Source organism: Aquarana catesbeiana, linkage group LG05, assembly GCF_042186555.1.
Source record: "Aquarana catesbeiana isolate 2022-GZ linkage group LG05, ASM4218655v1, whole genome shotgun sequence".
NCBI classification, from domain to species: domain Eukaryota; kingdom Metazoa; phylum Chordata; class Amphibia; order Anura; family Ranidae; genus Aquarana; species Aquarana catesbeiana.
Window position 1 is genome coordinate 60,901,180 of NC_133328.1, and position 14,821 is coordinate 60,916,000.

General features: G+C 42.8%; 1 protein-coding gene across 2 annotated transcripts in view; it reads left to right on the forward strand.

The window, feature by feature from the left end:
- MYO3A (myosin IIIA) overlaps positions 1-14,821 on the forward strand; it is a 285,335-nt gene that overhangs the window by 186,016 nt on the left and 84,498 nt on the right. For both annotated transcript variants that reach the window (XM_073629787.1, XM_073629788.1), the window contains exons 28-31: positions 4,322-4,399; positions 4,485-4,608; positions 7,678-8,572; positions 12,051-12,195. In XM_073629787.1, the coding sequence (XP_073485888.1) occupies positions 4,322-4,399; positions 4,485-4,608; positions 7,678-8,572; positions 12,051-12,195 (1,242 nt within the window). The remainder of the gene's footprint in view (positions 1-4,321; positions 4,400-4,484; positions 4,609-7,677; positions 8,573-12,050; positions 12,196-14,821) is intronic.

Consider the following 14,821-nt stretch of genomic DNA (forward strand, 5'->3'; position numbering starts at 1 on the left):
TAACATTTCAATGCTCTACTACTTTACGGTCAGCAATCATTTACAGAACCTCATGAGCCCCCCCCCGGGGCACTGCAACAGTCTGGACAATACCAGCTCCCTAGGACTCAGTCCAGGGGTAGCTAACCATGGTGCCCAAATCTTCTCAAATCTATTGGAACCGCCTCTGTGTTGATAAATATATTTTTCCATAATCAGGGTGTTACCCATATGCGTTATCCAAGATTTCACTGATGGTGGCGAGGTCGATTTCCAGCCAAGTAATATAAGTTTGCGTGCCTGGAACAGTGCCCTAGTAAGTGCTAGTCTAGTCATCTCTTCCGGCACAATATCTTCTAGGACTCCTAAAATACAGTGAATTGGATCAAGGGGAATAGTGGTCTGAAACACTTGATTAAGTGTTCCAATAATCTCACTCCAATACCTATGGAGTTTTGGGCATCTCCATAGTAGGTGAATGAGATCACCTTGATGTCGCTCACATCTGCTACATATAGGATCAGGCCTCCTACCCATATTGTAAAGTTTAAGTGGGGTGTAATGCACTCTAAGTACAATATATAGTTGGGATACCTTTTGGGCCACATTGAGAGAACATATATTAATGGATTGCAGAATTTCTTCCCATTGATCTCCCGTAATTGGGCCTATGTCCTGCTCCCATAGGGACGGTGCCTTAGTCGGGTGCGCTTTCAAAAGTTGCATCAATAGCATTTGATAGCAATATGAGATAAATCCTTTAGTTTCTGTGCTGGACTGTATCAAATGGAAAATAGGGGTGGTTGACAGTGTCCAGGGAGCAGCTTTTCCCTGTGTGTCCACCGCATGTTTGAGCTGGATATAAGAATAGTACATAGTATTTGGGAGGTTGTATTTATTTTGTAGCTCTGAAAACGTCAGCAGCTTGCCAAGCCAATCAGCTTCTAACTTCAGTTTGTTCAATTATGCTTGGACAAAACAACCTGGAAGCTGGTTTCTATGCAGAGCTGCACCCGATTTTGCGCTCTGTAGTTTTAGTAAAGCAACCCCTCTGTACCCCAGCAGGGAACTGGGCAAGGCTGACAATGCAATTTGCGATGTCTGTACAGTAAAGGTAGAGTACTCAGCGGAGCTTATCTCTGAGTTGAGCTGAGTGCATTTCTGGAAAGATCAACAGGTATATTTCTGTACTTACAGCCTTTGTAAGGTTAAATATACACTACAGCTCCTAAACTTGAGTTTAGGAGCTACTGGCATTTTTTTGCCAAAGCTCCTAAACTCAACTCCATAAAAGCCTATTTGTCCATGTACACATAGGCTTTTAGGATGGTTTAGGAGCTGCTGCGGTTAGGGGGGGTTCAACCTGAACGTGGAAGAATCATGTTCAGGATAGGAACGTTTGCGGCTGCAAAACTAGACAACATAGTGGTAAAATTGCAGTGCTGTTGCAGAGATGTATTGCATATAAATTTTCCTTATTTTGCCCATATACTTTAAAGAGGAACTTCAGTCTCTAGAAAAAAAAATAAAGGTTACTGCAAATACTGTAGCTACAAATACTGTAGATGACTTTTAATAAAAGAACACTTACCTGTCCAGGGATCCAGCGCCATCCTCACCCTGGCAGGTTCTTCGCTGGTCTTCAGGTCCCCGGCGCCAGTATGTTTAGTGTGGGAATCTGACTGCGACTCCTTGTGACTTCACAGCCAGGTTGCAACTGCACATGCATGAGTCATGCTGGCACGGGCGTTGGTAGGTGGCAAAAAGACCAGGGGTTTCAGCCCGAAGTCCAAGGCCAGAAACAGGGTGGTGTATGTGACGCAGGCTTTTTTTTTGGCTGGGCCGTGACCTGCCTGACCTACATACACTGACCTACCTCACCTACATACACTGAATACACAGACGGTAGTGACCTACATACACTGACCTACCTGACCTACTGTACATACACTGACTTACCTGACCTACATACACTGACCTACATACACTGATCTACCTGACCTACATACACTGAATACACAGACGGTAGTGACCTACATACAATGACCTACACACACTGACCTACCTGACCTACATACACTGACCTACATACACTGCCCTACCTGACCTACATACACTGACCTACATACACTGACCTACCTGACCTACATACACTGACCTACATACACTGACCTACATGACCTACATACACTGACCTACCTGACCTACATACACTGACCTACATACACTGACGGTAGTGACCTACATACACTGACCTGCATGACCTACAAACACTGACATACATGACCTACATACACTTACCTACATACACTGACCTGCCTGACCTACATACACTGACGGTAGTGACCTTCATACACTGACCTACATGACCTACATACACTGACCTACCTGACCTACATACACTGACCTACATACACTGATGGTAGTGACCTACATACACTGACCTACCTACACTGACCTACATACACTGACGGTAGTGACCTACCTACACTGATCTACCTGACCTACATACACTGACCTACATACATTGACCAACCCGACCAACATACACTATCCTACATACACTGACCTACCTGACCTACATACACTGACCTACATACACTGAAGGTAGTGACCCACATACACTGACCTACATACACTGACCTACATACACTGACGGTAGTGACCTACATACACTGACCTACATGACCTACATACACTGACCTGCCTGACCTACATACACTGACGGTAGTAACCTACATACACTGACCTACATGACCTACATACACTGACCTACATACACTGACGGTAGTGACCTACATACACCGACCTACATACACTGACCTACCTACACTGACCTACATACACTGACGGTAGTGACCTACCTACACTGACCTGCCTACACTGACCTACCTACCTGACCTACATACACTGACGGTAGTGACCTACATACACTGACCCACCTGACCTACATACACTGACCTACATACACTGACCTACCTGACCTACATGTACTGACCTACATACACTGACGATAGTGACCTACCTACACTGACCTACATACACTGACCTACATACACTGACCTACCTACACTGACCTACATACACTGACGGTAGTGACCTACCTACACTGACCTGCCTACACTGACCTACCTACCTGACCTACATACACTGACGGTAGTGACCTACATACACTGACCTACCTGACCTACATACACTGACCTACATACACTGACCTACCTGACCTACATGTACTGACCTACATACACTGACGATAGTGACCTACCTACACTGACCTACATACACTGACCTACATACACTGACCTACCTACACTGACCTACATACACTGACGGTAATGACCTACCTACACTGACCTACCTACACTGACCGGCCTACACTGACCTGCCTACACTGACCTGCCTACACTGACCTACATACACTGACCTACCTACACTGACCTGTCTGACCTACATACACTGACATTTACATACACTGTTTGACCTACCTCAGCTCAGCCGTGGTGTGTGGTGTCACAGCAGGCAGTCAGTCAGTCGTCAGAGGAGGAGCCGAGGAGAAGAGGCGAGCCGCCCGGCCGAGCGCCGAGTGGGCATGTAGCGCGGCGGCCACATTGTAATTCCCGCCTTCTGGAGCCTTCAGCACCTATGATGGACGTTACACGTCTCGCGCTCCCGGCATTAGACCAGTGGGACGTCCATCATAGGCGTTGCAGGTTTCCGAAGGCGGGACCTGCTATGGCACTCGGCCGCACATGGCAGGACTCAGCCACACTCGACGGCCCTCGGCCGCACTCGACTGCGCTTGGGATCAGATCGGTCCCGGCGCTCGCCGCTCAGGGCTAACAATGGAGAGCTGCATGCCTGAGACTGGGGGCTTTTCTGGGTCCCTCCCTCCCGACGCCCCTGCATGCTGGGCTTTGTGAATGGTCCCGCAGCCTCTTTGGACCTGGTATGTAAACATAGCAGTTGAGGGCAGGGAGAACTTGCCTAGGTAATTCCAGTGGAAGTGAAAGTGGGTACCTGCAAAAACTAGGCACCCCTCCCAAAAAAACCCCCAATAATGTTACCTGGGGTGGGGGGTTCTTAAAAGCAGAACTTCCTATTTAGTATGAAGTTTAACTTTAAGATGCCTATTTTCATAATTAATAAAACTTTACATATTAGAGTTGATTGCTTTAAAGTTGATTCTGTTACAAATGGTCCTTAAAACAAAGCAATTAATAGGAACATGCACCTTGGTGATGTACAGTATGTATTAATGCTGTAAGGTAATGCTGTTCTTGTTATCTCTAGTACTGAAGATCTTGGTGTAGTTTGGCTTATATATGTTTTTTTATTTGTAAAGTTTACAGGGGTCATGCTATCCGCAAAGAACTACATAGCAAAACAGAAACGGAAAAATTAATCACAAAGTTTCAAGCACGTATGTATACATTTTCCTCTAAGCATAATATCTGAATACTAGGATAACATGTTACATTCATTATTGATCTATTATATGGTTCCAGGTGCCAGAGGATACCTTGTGAGGAAGAAAGTGAATGATATGCGTAAAAAGGAGAGTGATGCTGCAGTTACAATCCAATCTCATTACCGTGGGTTTAAAGAGAGGAGGAGCTTTGAAAGGAAAAAGTATGATGCTTATGTCTTTTGGAGGAAATGTATTATCTATGTGCCCTTTAACCACCTCATTACCAGCATATTACACCCGCTCATTAACAGGCCATATTTCAATTTTGAGAACCGTAATAGTTTGACTGACAATTACGTAGTCATGCAACACTGTATACAAATACATTTCATACAATTTTTTGGGGAGACAGAAATCACTTTCTTTGGGTCAAATTTATCTTGAAATATGTATATCCACCCCCAAAGCAATCCCTCAATCATTGTTGCTTAATGGCACTTTAAAATGTCCAATGATAACCCCACAATTTTTAGTTGTCAATTGCATTTAAAATCACTAACTCTCCAACGCAACCGCTCCCAACCCCCCTCAAAAAAAAACAATCGCAACATTGATGGGAAGTGTTTTTGAAATATGATATTCTTTGCAGTAGTGTTTTTTTTTTTTAAATGACATAAAGCTTAAAGTACATTTAAAAGTTCCTGTGTGGAAGACTAAACAGGTTTTGTATCCAGTTACTGTGATGAAAGAGTTTATTAAATTAACGACCAAGCCTACTTCTGACACTTGTTTTTTACAAGTTAAAATCAGTATTTTTTGCTAGATAATTACTTAGAACCCCCAAACATTATATAGAGTTTTTAGCAAAAGACTCTGGCGAATAAAATGTCAGTCTTTGCATTATTTTATGTCACACGATATTTGCGCAGCGGTCTTTCAAACGCAATATGTTTCGAAAAAATATACACTTCACTGAATTAAAAAAAAACGAAACAGTAAAATTAGATCAAATTTTTTGTAGACTGTGAAAGATGATGTTATGCCGAGTAAATAGATATGTAACATGTTACAGTTTAAAAGTACGCACACTCCTGGAATGGCGACAAACTATGGTACTTAAAAATCTCCATAGGCGACGCTTTAAAAAATTTTTAACGGTTACCAGTTTAGGGTTACAGAGGATGTCTTTTGCTAGAATTATTGCTCTCGCTCTGACGATAGCGGTGATACCTCACATGTGTGATTTGAACACTGTTTACATTTGCAGTTGCGACTTAGGTATGCGTTATCTTTGGTGCGCAAGCAGGTGGGGAAGGGGGCGCTTTAAAAATTTTATTATTTTTTTCTTATTTTTTTTTAATTTTTTTACACTGTCCCTTTTAAAAAAAAAAATCTGATCACTTTTATTGCTGTCACAAGGAATGGAAACATCCCTTTATGACAGTAATAGGCAGTGACAGGTACTCTTTATGGAGGGATCTTGGGTCTAAAAGACCCTAAACCTCTCCACTGCATTTAAAGTATTAAAAATGCCAAAATTGGCATTTTTAAATACTTTGGATTTTTTTTAAATCGGCGCCGTTTGCAGCCGAGTAAACCAGAAGTGACATAGTGACGTCGCTTCTGGGTTACCACATTGGAGACCCAATCAAAGCCAATTCCGGCTTTGTTCGGCACTCGGGTCTCCAGGTGGGACAGGAGACCCAGGCGGAGCGGCGGAAGGGAGGGGGCCGCATCAGTTGTTATCACCAGAAAGCCGACCACCAGCTCTAAAAAATGGCACCAGGTTGAAGCCTGTAACTGCAGGTATCACCCCGGTACAGCCACTTCTTCAAAATGACGTTGTTAAGGGCTTGTGATAATATCAAACTTACTCCAAACGCAGGTGGTCAGACACTATAGCTGGCTACTGTGTTCTTCACCTATAGCAGCCTCCTTTCCCATAAAGCAAGTAGGCCTACCGGTACTTGGTTGCCCCCAGGACTTATACACACTTCTATCGTGCCTGGCCACCATGCCAGGGCAGGCGCAAACTGAGCAAAGCACACAGGTATTTGCGGTTGGCAGACAGGCAGAGTGATTCAATGACAGTCCAGCTACAAGGCAGGCAAAGTTCAGAGAATAGTGGTTGTCCGACTCAAGGTCATACACAGGGAAATCTAATCTAGCAGAGCAGGGGTAACAAACCTGCAGCTTGATATTTGTCATTTACACACTCTATCACAAGCATGAGACTGCAGGTTTGGTCTCCACTCAGAGTCTGGACACAATCAATCACCTTGCAGGTGGACAGACAGACAAGGAGAATGCCACAGCCAAAACCAGGATGCTGGAACCAGCAGCTATGATGGAGCAAGAGCGCACACGCTCCTGACACATGGCTGCATCACCAGTGCTTCATCTTACTAGGAAATGGAAATCAGTTCACTGTAATTAAACAAATAAAAGTTTTTTTTCTATATGACTTAAAGTGATTGTAAACCCTCAACTTATAAAACAACCCATTCAGTTTAAAATAATAATGAAAGGCAAAACACTTGTGTATAGATATAAAAAATATATAAATACCTTTTTTTATTTTTTTTTTATAAGTGATCACATTCCTTCTGCTGCATAAAAGCAGCACACTGAATTTCCCAGTGAATGGTTGTGCAGAGGGGGTGAGTTAGGGCAAGACTGATCATTGGTGGAGGGCATACTGAGTTCCCAGCATAGCTAGAGAACTGACCATGGTGTGTTCTCCTGCTTAGTGTGGTCAGTTTTTAATAGGAAAGCAGAGGGACTGGCAGGAACACCAGGGATTTCACACAAAGTAAGCAATACAAAAGAATGGGATACTTTCTCATGCAAGTACATGGTACAGCAGGCCCTTATCAGAAATATGAAATGTTGGGTTTACCTATTCTTTAGGGATGTTTATGGATCAGCATGCATAGCTGCAGGTCCTTGGGATTTTCAAGAAATTCAAAAAAGTACTTGATTATGCATGCTTAACTTGGACAATTATTAGTTCTGAGTGATTTATTAGCTATATTGAATCCTGTTTCATATTACCAAATCCTAACTACCGCAGGACTAACTAATGATTGTGTGCAAAGCTTATCATACTGTATATTGTGCATATGTGCAATTACCTCATTCATTTGCTGCATACTGTGACTTCCTCCTCCCTCACCTGGGAAAACTTAGTTCAGCAACTCCCTCCAAGCCTTTTCTTTTGTCATGATTGTTATATACAGTACATTTATTCACGCCCATTGCCTATGCCTAATAATATACTGTTTTGGTAGGGAATCACTGAAGAGAAAGCAATGTACGGACACAAATGATATTCCAACAAATGATCATCCAGAAGAGAAAGTAGAGATCAGGGATCCTAAGAATGAAAAAAGTGAAGAGGATGCAGCTGTTGTCCTCCAGAGCCATTTTAGAGGCCACCAACAGAGGAAGCAAATAAAAGCTGAACGTCAACAAATTCAAGAACAGAACAATTTAAATTTAGAAACAGGCAATTCAGTTCTTCCTAAACAAGAAACTGTTGAGCAGGAAAGTAAACAAAATGATGTTGAGAAAAGTAAGGAGGAAGAAGATAAAGCTGCAATAGTCATCCAAAGCAATTACCGTGGCCATCGAGACAGAAAGAAATTTCAGGAAGACAGACAGAAAAATGCCACCCAAATAACAACCCAATCATCCAACAGTCAACCCCAAAACCATTCTGTAGATGTGAAAGTACAAAATTCAGATGTTGAGAAAAGTAATGAAGAAGAAGATAAAGCTGCCTTAGTCATCCAAAGTAACTACCGCGGCCACCGAGACAGAAAAAAATTTCAAGAAGAGAGACAGAAAAATACAACCCAAAAAACAACTCAATCATCCAACAGTCAACCCCAGAACCATTCTGTAGATGTGAAAGTCCAAAATAATTACCACTCAGAGGTTGGCCATAAAATATCTCAAAGCAATGGAAAGCCCAATGGAAACAGTAAAAATCATCTGGAAACCCAAGATGATGAAGCAAAAGCGGCAGTGGTAATACAAAGTAACTATCGAGGGTGCAAAGAGCGGGAGAGACTAAAGAAAGAAGGAAAACTACAAAATAAAAACACAGAGCCCAAGGAAGGAAACAACAGGAAAAAGAATGCATTAAAGGATATTGAAGATCTTGCATTCTTCACAGAGCAGGTAGGAACTCACCAAAGGTATCATGGAAATAGAGTAGGCACTACAATTCTTCATGAAACCAAAACCTGTTTCCATGTGCTTGGACCACCATGAGAGTATTCTATCATTAAGACACTCTAATGACATAAAGGGGTTGTAAACCCTTATGATGCATTAAGGTGAAAAAACTTCTGGCAGTGACCGGCCCCCCAGGCCCCCCATTTTACTTACCCGAGCCCCATATTTCTGTTGGCAGAGACGCGCTCTCCCTCTCCCCACGAGGTCCCGGCTCTTGATTGGTAGATTGATAGCAGCGCAGCCATTGGCTCCCGCTGCTGTCAATCAAATCCAATGACGTGAGCGCTGGGGGTGGGGCCGAGTCTGGCATTCGCGTCAATGGACGCAAATGCTGGACTCGGGAGCATGCCCGCAAAGTAACCCCCCAGGAGAACGCTTCTTCTAGGGGGGTTATCTGATGTGAGGAGGAGCCGGGGGACCCCAGAAGACGAGGTTCGGGGCCACTCTGTGCAAAATGAGCTGCATAGTGGAGGTAAGTATGACATGTTTGTTATTTAAAAAAAAAAAAAGACCCTTACAATCATTTTAAGTAAAACTCATCTTCAGGGCTATGCCCTACTCGCCTTTTTTCCCCACTATTCAATGAAAGCATTGTTGATGGCCACTGAGGAATTCTTACTGAATGGTAGGTGATGCTTCATGGGCATGCTCCATCTTGGATGTCAGAAAACAGTGGGCACAGAAAAGGGTTCTCTGGTTAGGTGAACTTTATAGTGCCTATCCTAAACCAATAGCTATACTTACCATATGATAGTGGTGATAGTATAAAAAAATCACAGATCTATCCAATGGTAAGAAAACCCTACGTTTAGTAGGTATTGCTAGTGGTCCTTTCTGTCTGTACAAAGTCGCAAGTTGTGATATGCTGCACCAGGGGACTAATCTGTGTCAGACATTAGTGAGCACAACCAAGAACTGCACAAGTATCAGGATTTACATTGTATATGATCTAGACCAGCATTTCAGGCCAGGAAGTAGATCCATTTTAAGCTAAGTTATTGCACATTCATGCCGTTATCTTTAGATAGGGCTTTTTTGCTTGTTCTTAAACCTGCCCTGATATCTCTCATGTTCTTACCCTAGATTTCTATACATTGCATCTGACAAGGATGTGTTACTTTTACCCTTTCCTTTATTATCTCACTAGTATTCCCTCACTGTACCCTGCACTCCTGTCTCTCTTCCACTTTGTGTGTCTGCTCATCTTATTTTCCTAAATTATGCTGCCATGAAAGAAATGGCTCAGAACAGTTCTGCCTCATAACTTTCAAATCATGTATTTCCAACAAAATGTTTGTTCTCGTGAGATTCTCTTATAATATGACAATATAAGCGTCAAGCTCAGTGCCACATTTTGGGCTATTTTGCATATAATAGTGCATGCTTTAAAGTACAGCTAAAGGCTCCAGTATGACAGTCTAAACAAGTCCAAAACCCAGTTACTGTGTTGTGCACAAGCCTTACACAGTAAACCAAAAACTTGCTTTTCCTTCCCTGACTGAGCCAACTCCTCCTTCATTTGTGTCTCACATGCTCTCCCTCCCAGACACTGCAGCTCACAGTTGGAGCATTACAGAAACTGAAGCACTGCTGCCAATCCAGATAGGAATGGAGCTAGATGTGGCCTGGTGACAAGGTACAGGCTTGTAAATCAGAAGTGACTGCCAATAGCTGTGTAACAATTTTTCATTCCAATTTTTGCAAGTAAACATAGCCTACATGAGGGTGACAACTCTGGTATGAATTCAGGAACAGTGCAGTACCATTCCTACACCATTACAGGAAGCTACTTAGGTGGGATTCAATGATAGAGTTGACAGATATTTGTAGGACTTTGCAGGGGGACTAAGGGAAACCTCTTTTTTTATCTATTGTTAGTAGGCCATGTTCATTGAGCCTAATTGTGTTGGGTGTCATAGATACATTTTATGTGCAATAATGATTACATGATTAGTTTGTCACCCCTATTTTCCCATGCACACAAACCAATTTAATTGGCAGCCAATGCCTTACATGTCATGATAACATCTGCTAATTAGGTATCATGAATGTATGGGCTGGATGTGACATCAAGGTCTCATTCACATATCGTGTAGCAGAAATGCGGATTCCCACTCACGTTTTTAAACGCACGATTCACATGCATTTCTGCATGTCGCGCATAAAGCAGCCTATTCACCTGAATGCTTTTGTCGCATGACAATCACAGCAAAATTGCACTGCATTTGGGGTGCTACTGAAGATAAATGACACCCAAAAGTGCGTTGCGCATTTTGTCGCAATTTGAAATCCTGGGCAGAATTGTGCTGATTCTGCTTGCTAGTCCTAATCATTGAAATGTGAATGGGGCCTAAGGGCATGTTAGAATCGCCGGCAATTTGGAATCGCCGGCAGAATTGCAGTGGTTCCAAATCGCGTCAAAACATGTGGTGCGCATTTTGGTGCCATTATTCTTAATGGCATCCCAAATGCAGTGCGATTCTGCCACAATTGCTGCAAAACCCCCACTTAAAAATCACGCTAAGCTTTTTGCCCAAAAAGGAATAGGTGTTGGCACCCAAACGCGCATAGGGCAGCCCATTGAAGTGAATGGGCTGCCCTATGAGCAACAGGCACGTGTAAATCGTTCTTTCTGCATTGCAAACTAGAACACTCATTCCTGCAACACGATATGTGAATGGGGTCTTACAGGCCCTTTTGTAACTGAACATCTTTTATACATCCTACTTACTGGTGTTCTGTGCTAGCCTATGCACCTATCCTATTCTCACCCTATTTACTCTGATGGTCATAGCACAAGCACAGCCCACCTTCATAAAATCCAATGTTATGTTGGTAGTCAGTGTAAATGACCCCTACGCTTTGGTAGCGAATGTAAATTAACCTGTTATGCCGCGTACACACGGTCGGACTTTTCGTCTACAAAAGTCCAACGGACGCCGACGGACTAAAGCTGGCTGGTAATCCGATCGTGTGTGGGCTTCTCCGGACTTTCAGCAGACTTTTTCAGCCTCAAATCCGACGGACTTTAGATTTGAAACATGCTTCAAATCTTTACGTCGTAACTACGACGGACCCCGAAATCCGCTCGTCTGTGTGCTAGTCCGACGGACAAAAACCCATGCTAGGGCAGCTATTGGCTACTGGCTATGAACTTCCTTATTTTAGTCCGGTGTACGTCATCACGTACGAATCCGTCGGACTTTTGTGTGGTCGTGTGTAGGCAAGTCCGTTCGTTAGAAAGTCTGCTGCAAGTCCGCCGAAAGTCCGCCGGAAGTCTGTCGGACAGGCTGTCGGACTTTTGTAGACGAAAAGTCCGACCGTGTGTACGCGGCATTACATTGGCAGTGGATGTAAATGCAATGCTCACATTACATCGGTGCTCAGTCAACGTCTGTCTCTATATTTCCATTTTCTCTAGATCTCCAAGTTATCTGAGAACTATTTGAAGTTACAACAAAAGCTGAATGATATTGTTCTAACCACTGAGCTGAACCCTGAAAGTACTGCTAATCTTTTGAGAGGAAAGACCATGAGGGAGAATGTTCTCCATCAAAATGGAAATGGTAAGATTTTGCTGACTATTTTATTTTTTCAGAAAGCATGGGTAACAAAATTTCAAAATTTGAGATGATGAAGATAGTTGAGTTTCAAATGAAACTCTTGGCACAGATTTATATAAATACACTATATACACTACTGTGCAAACGTTTTAGGCAGCTGTGAAAAAATGCTGTAAATTAAGAAAGCTTTCAGAAATAGTAGTGTTGGAGGGCATGACCGGATGTTAGCCTGAGCAGACATGTGTGTGAAGGGCTCCTGCCATCCTGATACACATCTTTGACTTTCTTCTTCCAGCAGTCCTGCCTTGTCCCTCCACAGGCTTCCCAGGCTGTCAGCGTGCCACCCGAGACCGTCATTGCGGTGCCTCTCTATATCTTCAGCTGCCTGTGGGACAGATTGCGGGATCCGTGTGGGAACCTTGGTGGAAAAGATAGCCATGTATGCAGATGATCTCATATTGCTTCTGAATGACCCAGGGCCATCTCTTAAGAAAATGTCACCTATTGACAGAGAGGCCCGAGATGAAGCCTACCCTACCTCTATTATGGTCATCCAGTATCAGATACTTAGGTATTGAGATTTCCTCGGATACTTCGGAATATTGTGTCTTACATTTAGTTCCACTTCTTGACAATATGAAATCTAAACTGAAGGCATGGGCCAATCTTCCTTTGTCTTTAATAGGACGCATAAATCTGTTTAAAATGAAGTTGTTACTTGGTTTTCTCTACGTGCTCCGACATGCGCCAGTCTGGATTCCCAAAAAATATTTTAAAATAACTAATTCTAGTCTAACTGCTTTTATTTGGGGTTCACAATAACCAAGATTTAAGTTGACAGTTTTGCAATGGCCGTGGATACAGGGGGCTTTGGCGTTCCCAGATCTCTACAAATATTTCTTGGCTGCCATGCTCACACATGCCCACAACTGGCTCACGCAGGATGAGACCAATGCGGCGGTAATATTAGAGGCTTCCTGTTTAGGCTCCTTTGAGGCTCTTATAAACTTCTTATACAGAGGGGCCTCTGCTTCCCTTCTTTTGACTACAGCCATGAAAGCCGTATTAAAAGCCTGGTTGCTGGCCTGAGCTCTGCATCCTAGTCCCCCCGATCAAATCTCATAACATACCCCCCGTGGCTCAGTCCATTATTAATTTGCCTCTATACCTGATCCACAGGTTTGGGCAGTAAAGGGCATTAAATATATAGAGCAGATGTGTTTAGTTGGAGAATGTAAATCCTTTGACACCTTAAAATTGCACTTTGACCTACCTAATGTATACTTTTTTAGATATCTACAACTGAGACACACCTTTCAAATACAATTTAAACAGCAACCAGTAGCTTTTTTTACCTCGACCTTAGAGGATGTACTGAGAGATGACACCCTCACTAAACCCCTTTCAACTATTTATAAGACCATGTCTCTCTCTGTCCACTCGGGGTTGGAAGCTCTCAAATCTAAATGGGCGCTGGACGTCCCTAGCTTGGATTATGAAGGTTGGGAAGAAATATGGGAATGTGCTTTTCTATAGCTGGTTTCCGCAAGGGACATTTTGATTCAGTACAAACTCCTGCATAGGATCTACCTCACGCATGCATGTTTACACAGAATATAACTCTCCGTTTCTGCAGAGTGCTGGCGGTGTGTGGCGTACTCAGCAGACTTTATGCACGTACTGTATTTTGGCAATGCCCTAATATTCAAATTTTCTGGGAAGCGGTGGTCTCGGCCATACAGTACATTCTGTGACCACTATTCAGGTGCCCCAGACAGTGGAGGTTTGTTTGCTGGGTCTGGTGGACACCCTGGCTTATCTTCGGGCTTCCAGAACACTGACAGGAATACTGTTGTTCTACGCAAGGAAAATTATTCTTCTCCAATGGAAATCCCCATTAGCTCCAACCCTAACCTTGTGGAAAAAATTAATTAATGTCAATTTACCATTGTACAAGGCCACCTATTTAGTGAAAGGATGCCCTAAAAAATTCCACAAGGTTTGGAACATTTGGGTAGAGGACCTGTCTATCAATACTGACCCTGAATCTCCTAGCTAGTGGATTACCTTACAAACGATCAGAGGAACATCTATATGTACGTCCAATCCACAGGCCTAATAATTTGGACATCCATCTTATTAAATGTGGCTTAATACTACCTCTGAACAGCTGATAACTACAATACTCTAACAATCTCCGTAGTTACAGGAGCATGTAGTTTGTTCTAGTGCCAATAACGGCACTATTGTTAAGATTTTATTTTTTATATTGTTAGTTTATTGTGATGTATGTAGACCGAACTTGGGTATGCCCAATAGGCTCTGTTTTGTATCTACACTTGAAACCCAATAAACAGAATAAAAAAAAAAAGAAATAGAAGTGTTAATAGTTTGTTTTTATCACATTAATAAAATTGAAAGTAAAGAAACAGAAGAGAAATCCAAATCAAATCAATATTTAGTGTGACCACCCTTTGCCTTAAAAAAAACATCACTTCTTCTAGGTACACTTGCACACAGTTTTTGAAGAAACTCGGCAGGTTGGTTGTTCCAAACATCATGGAGAACTAACCACAGATCTCCTGTGGATGAAGGCTGCTGTAAATCCTTCTGTCTCTTCGTGCAATCC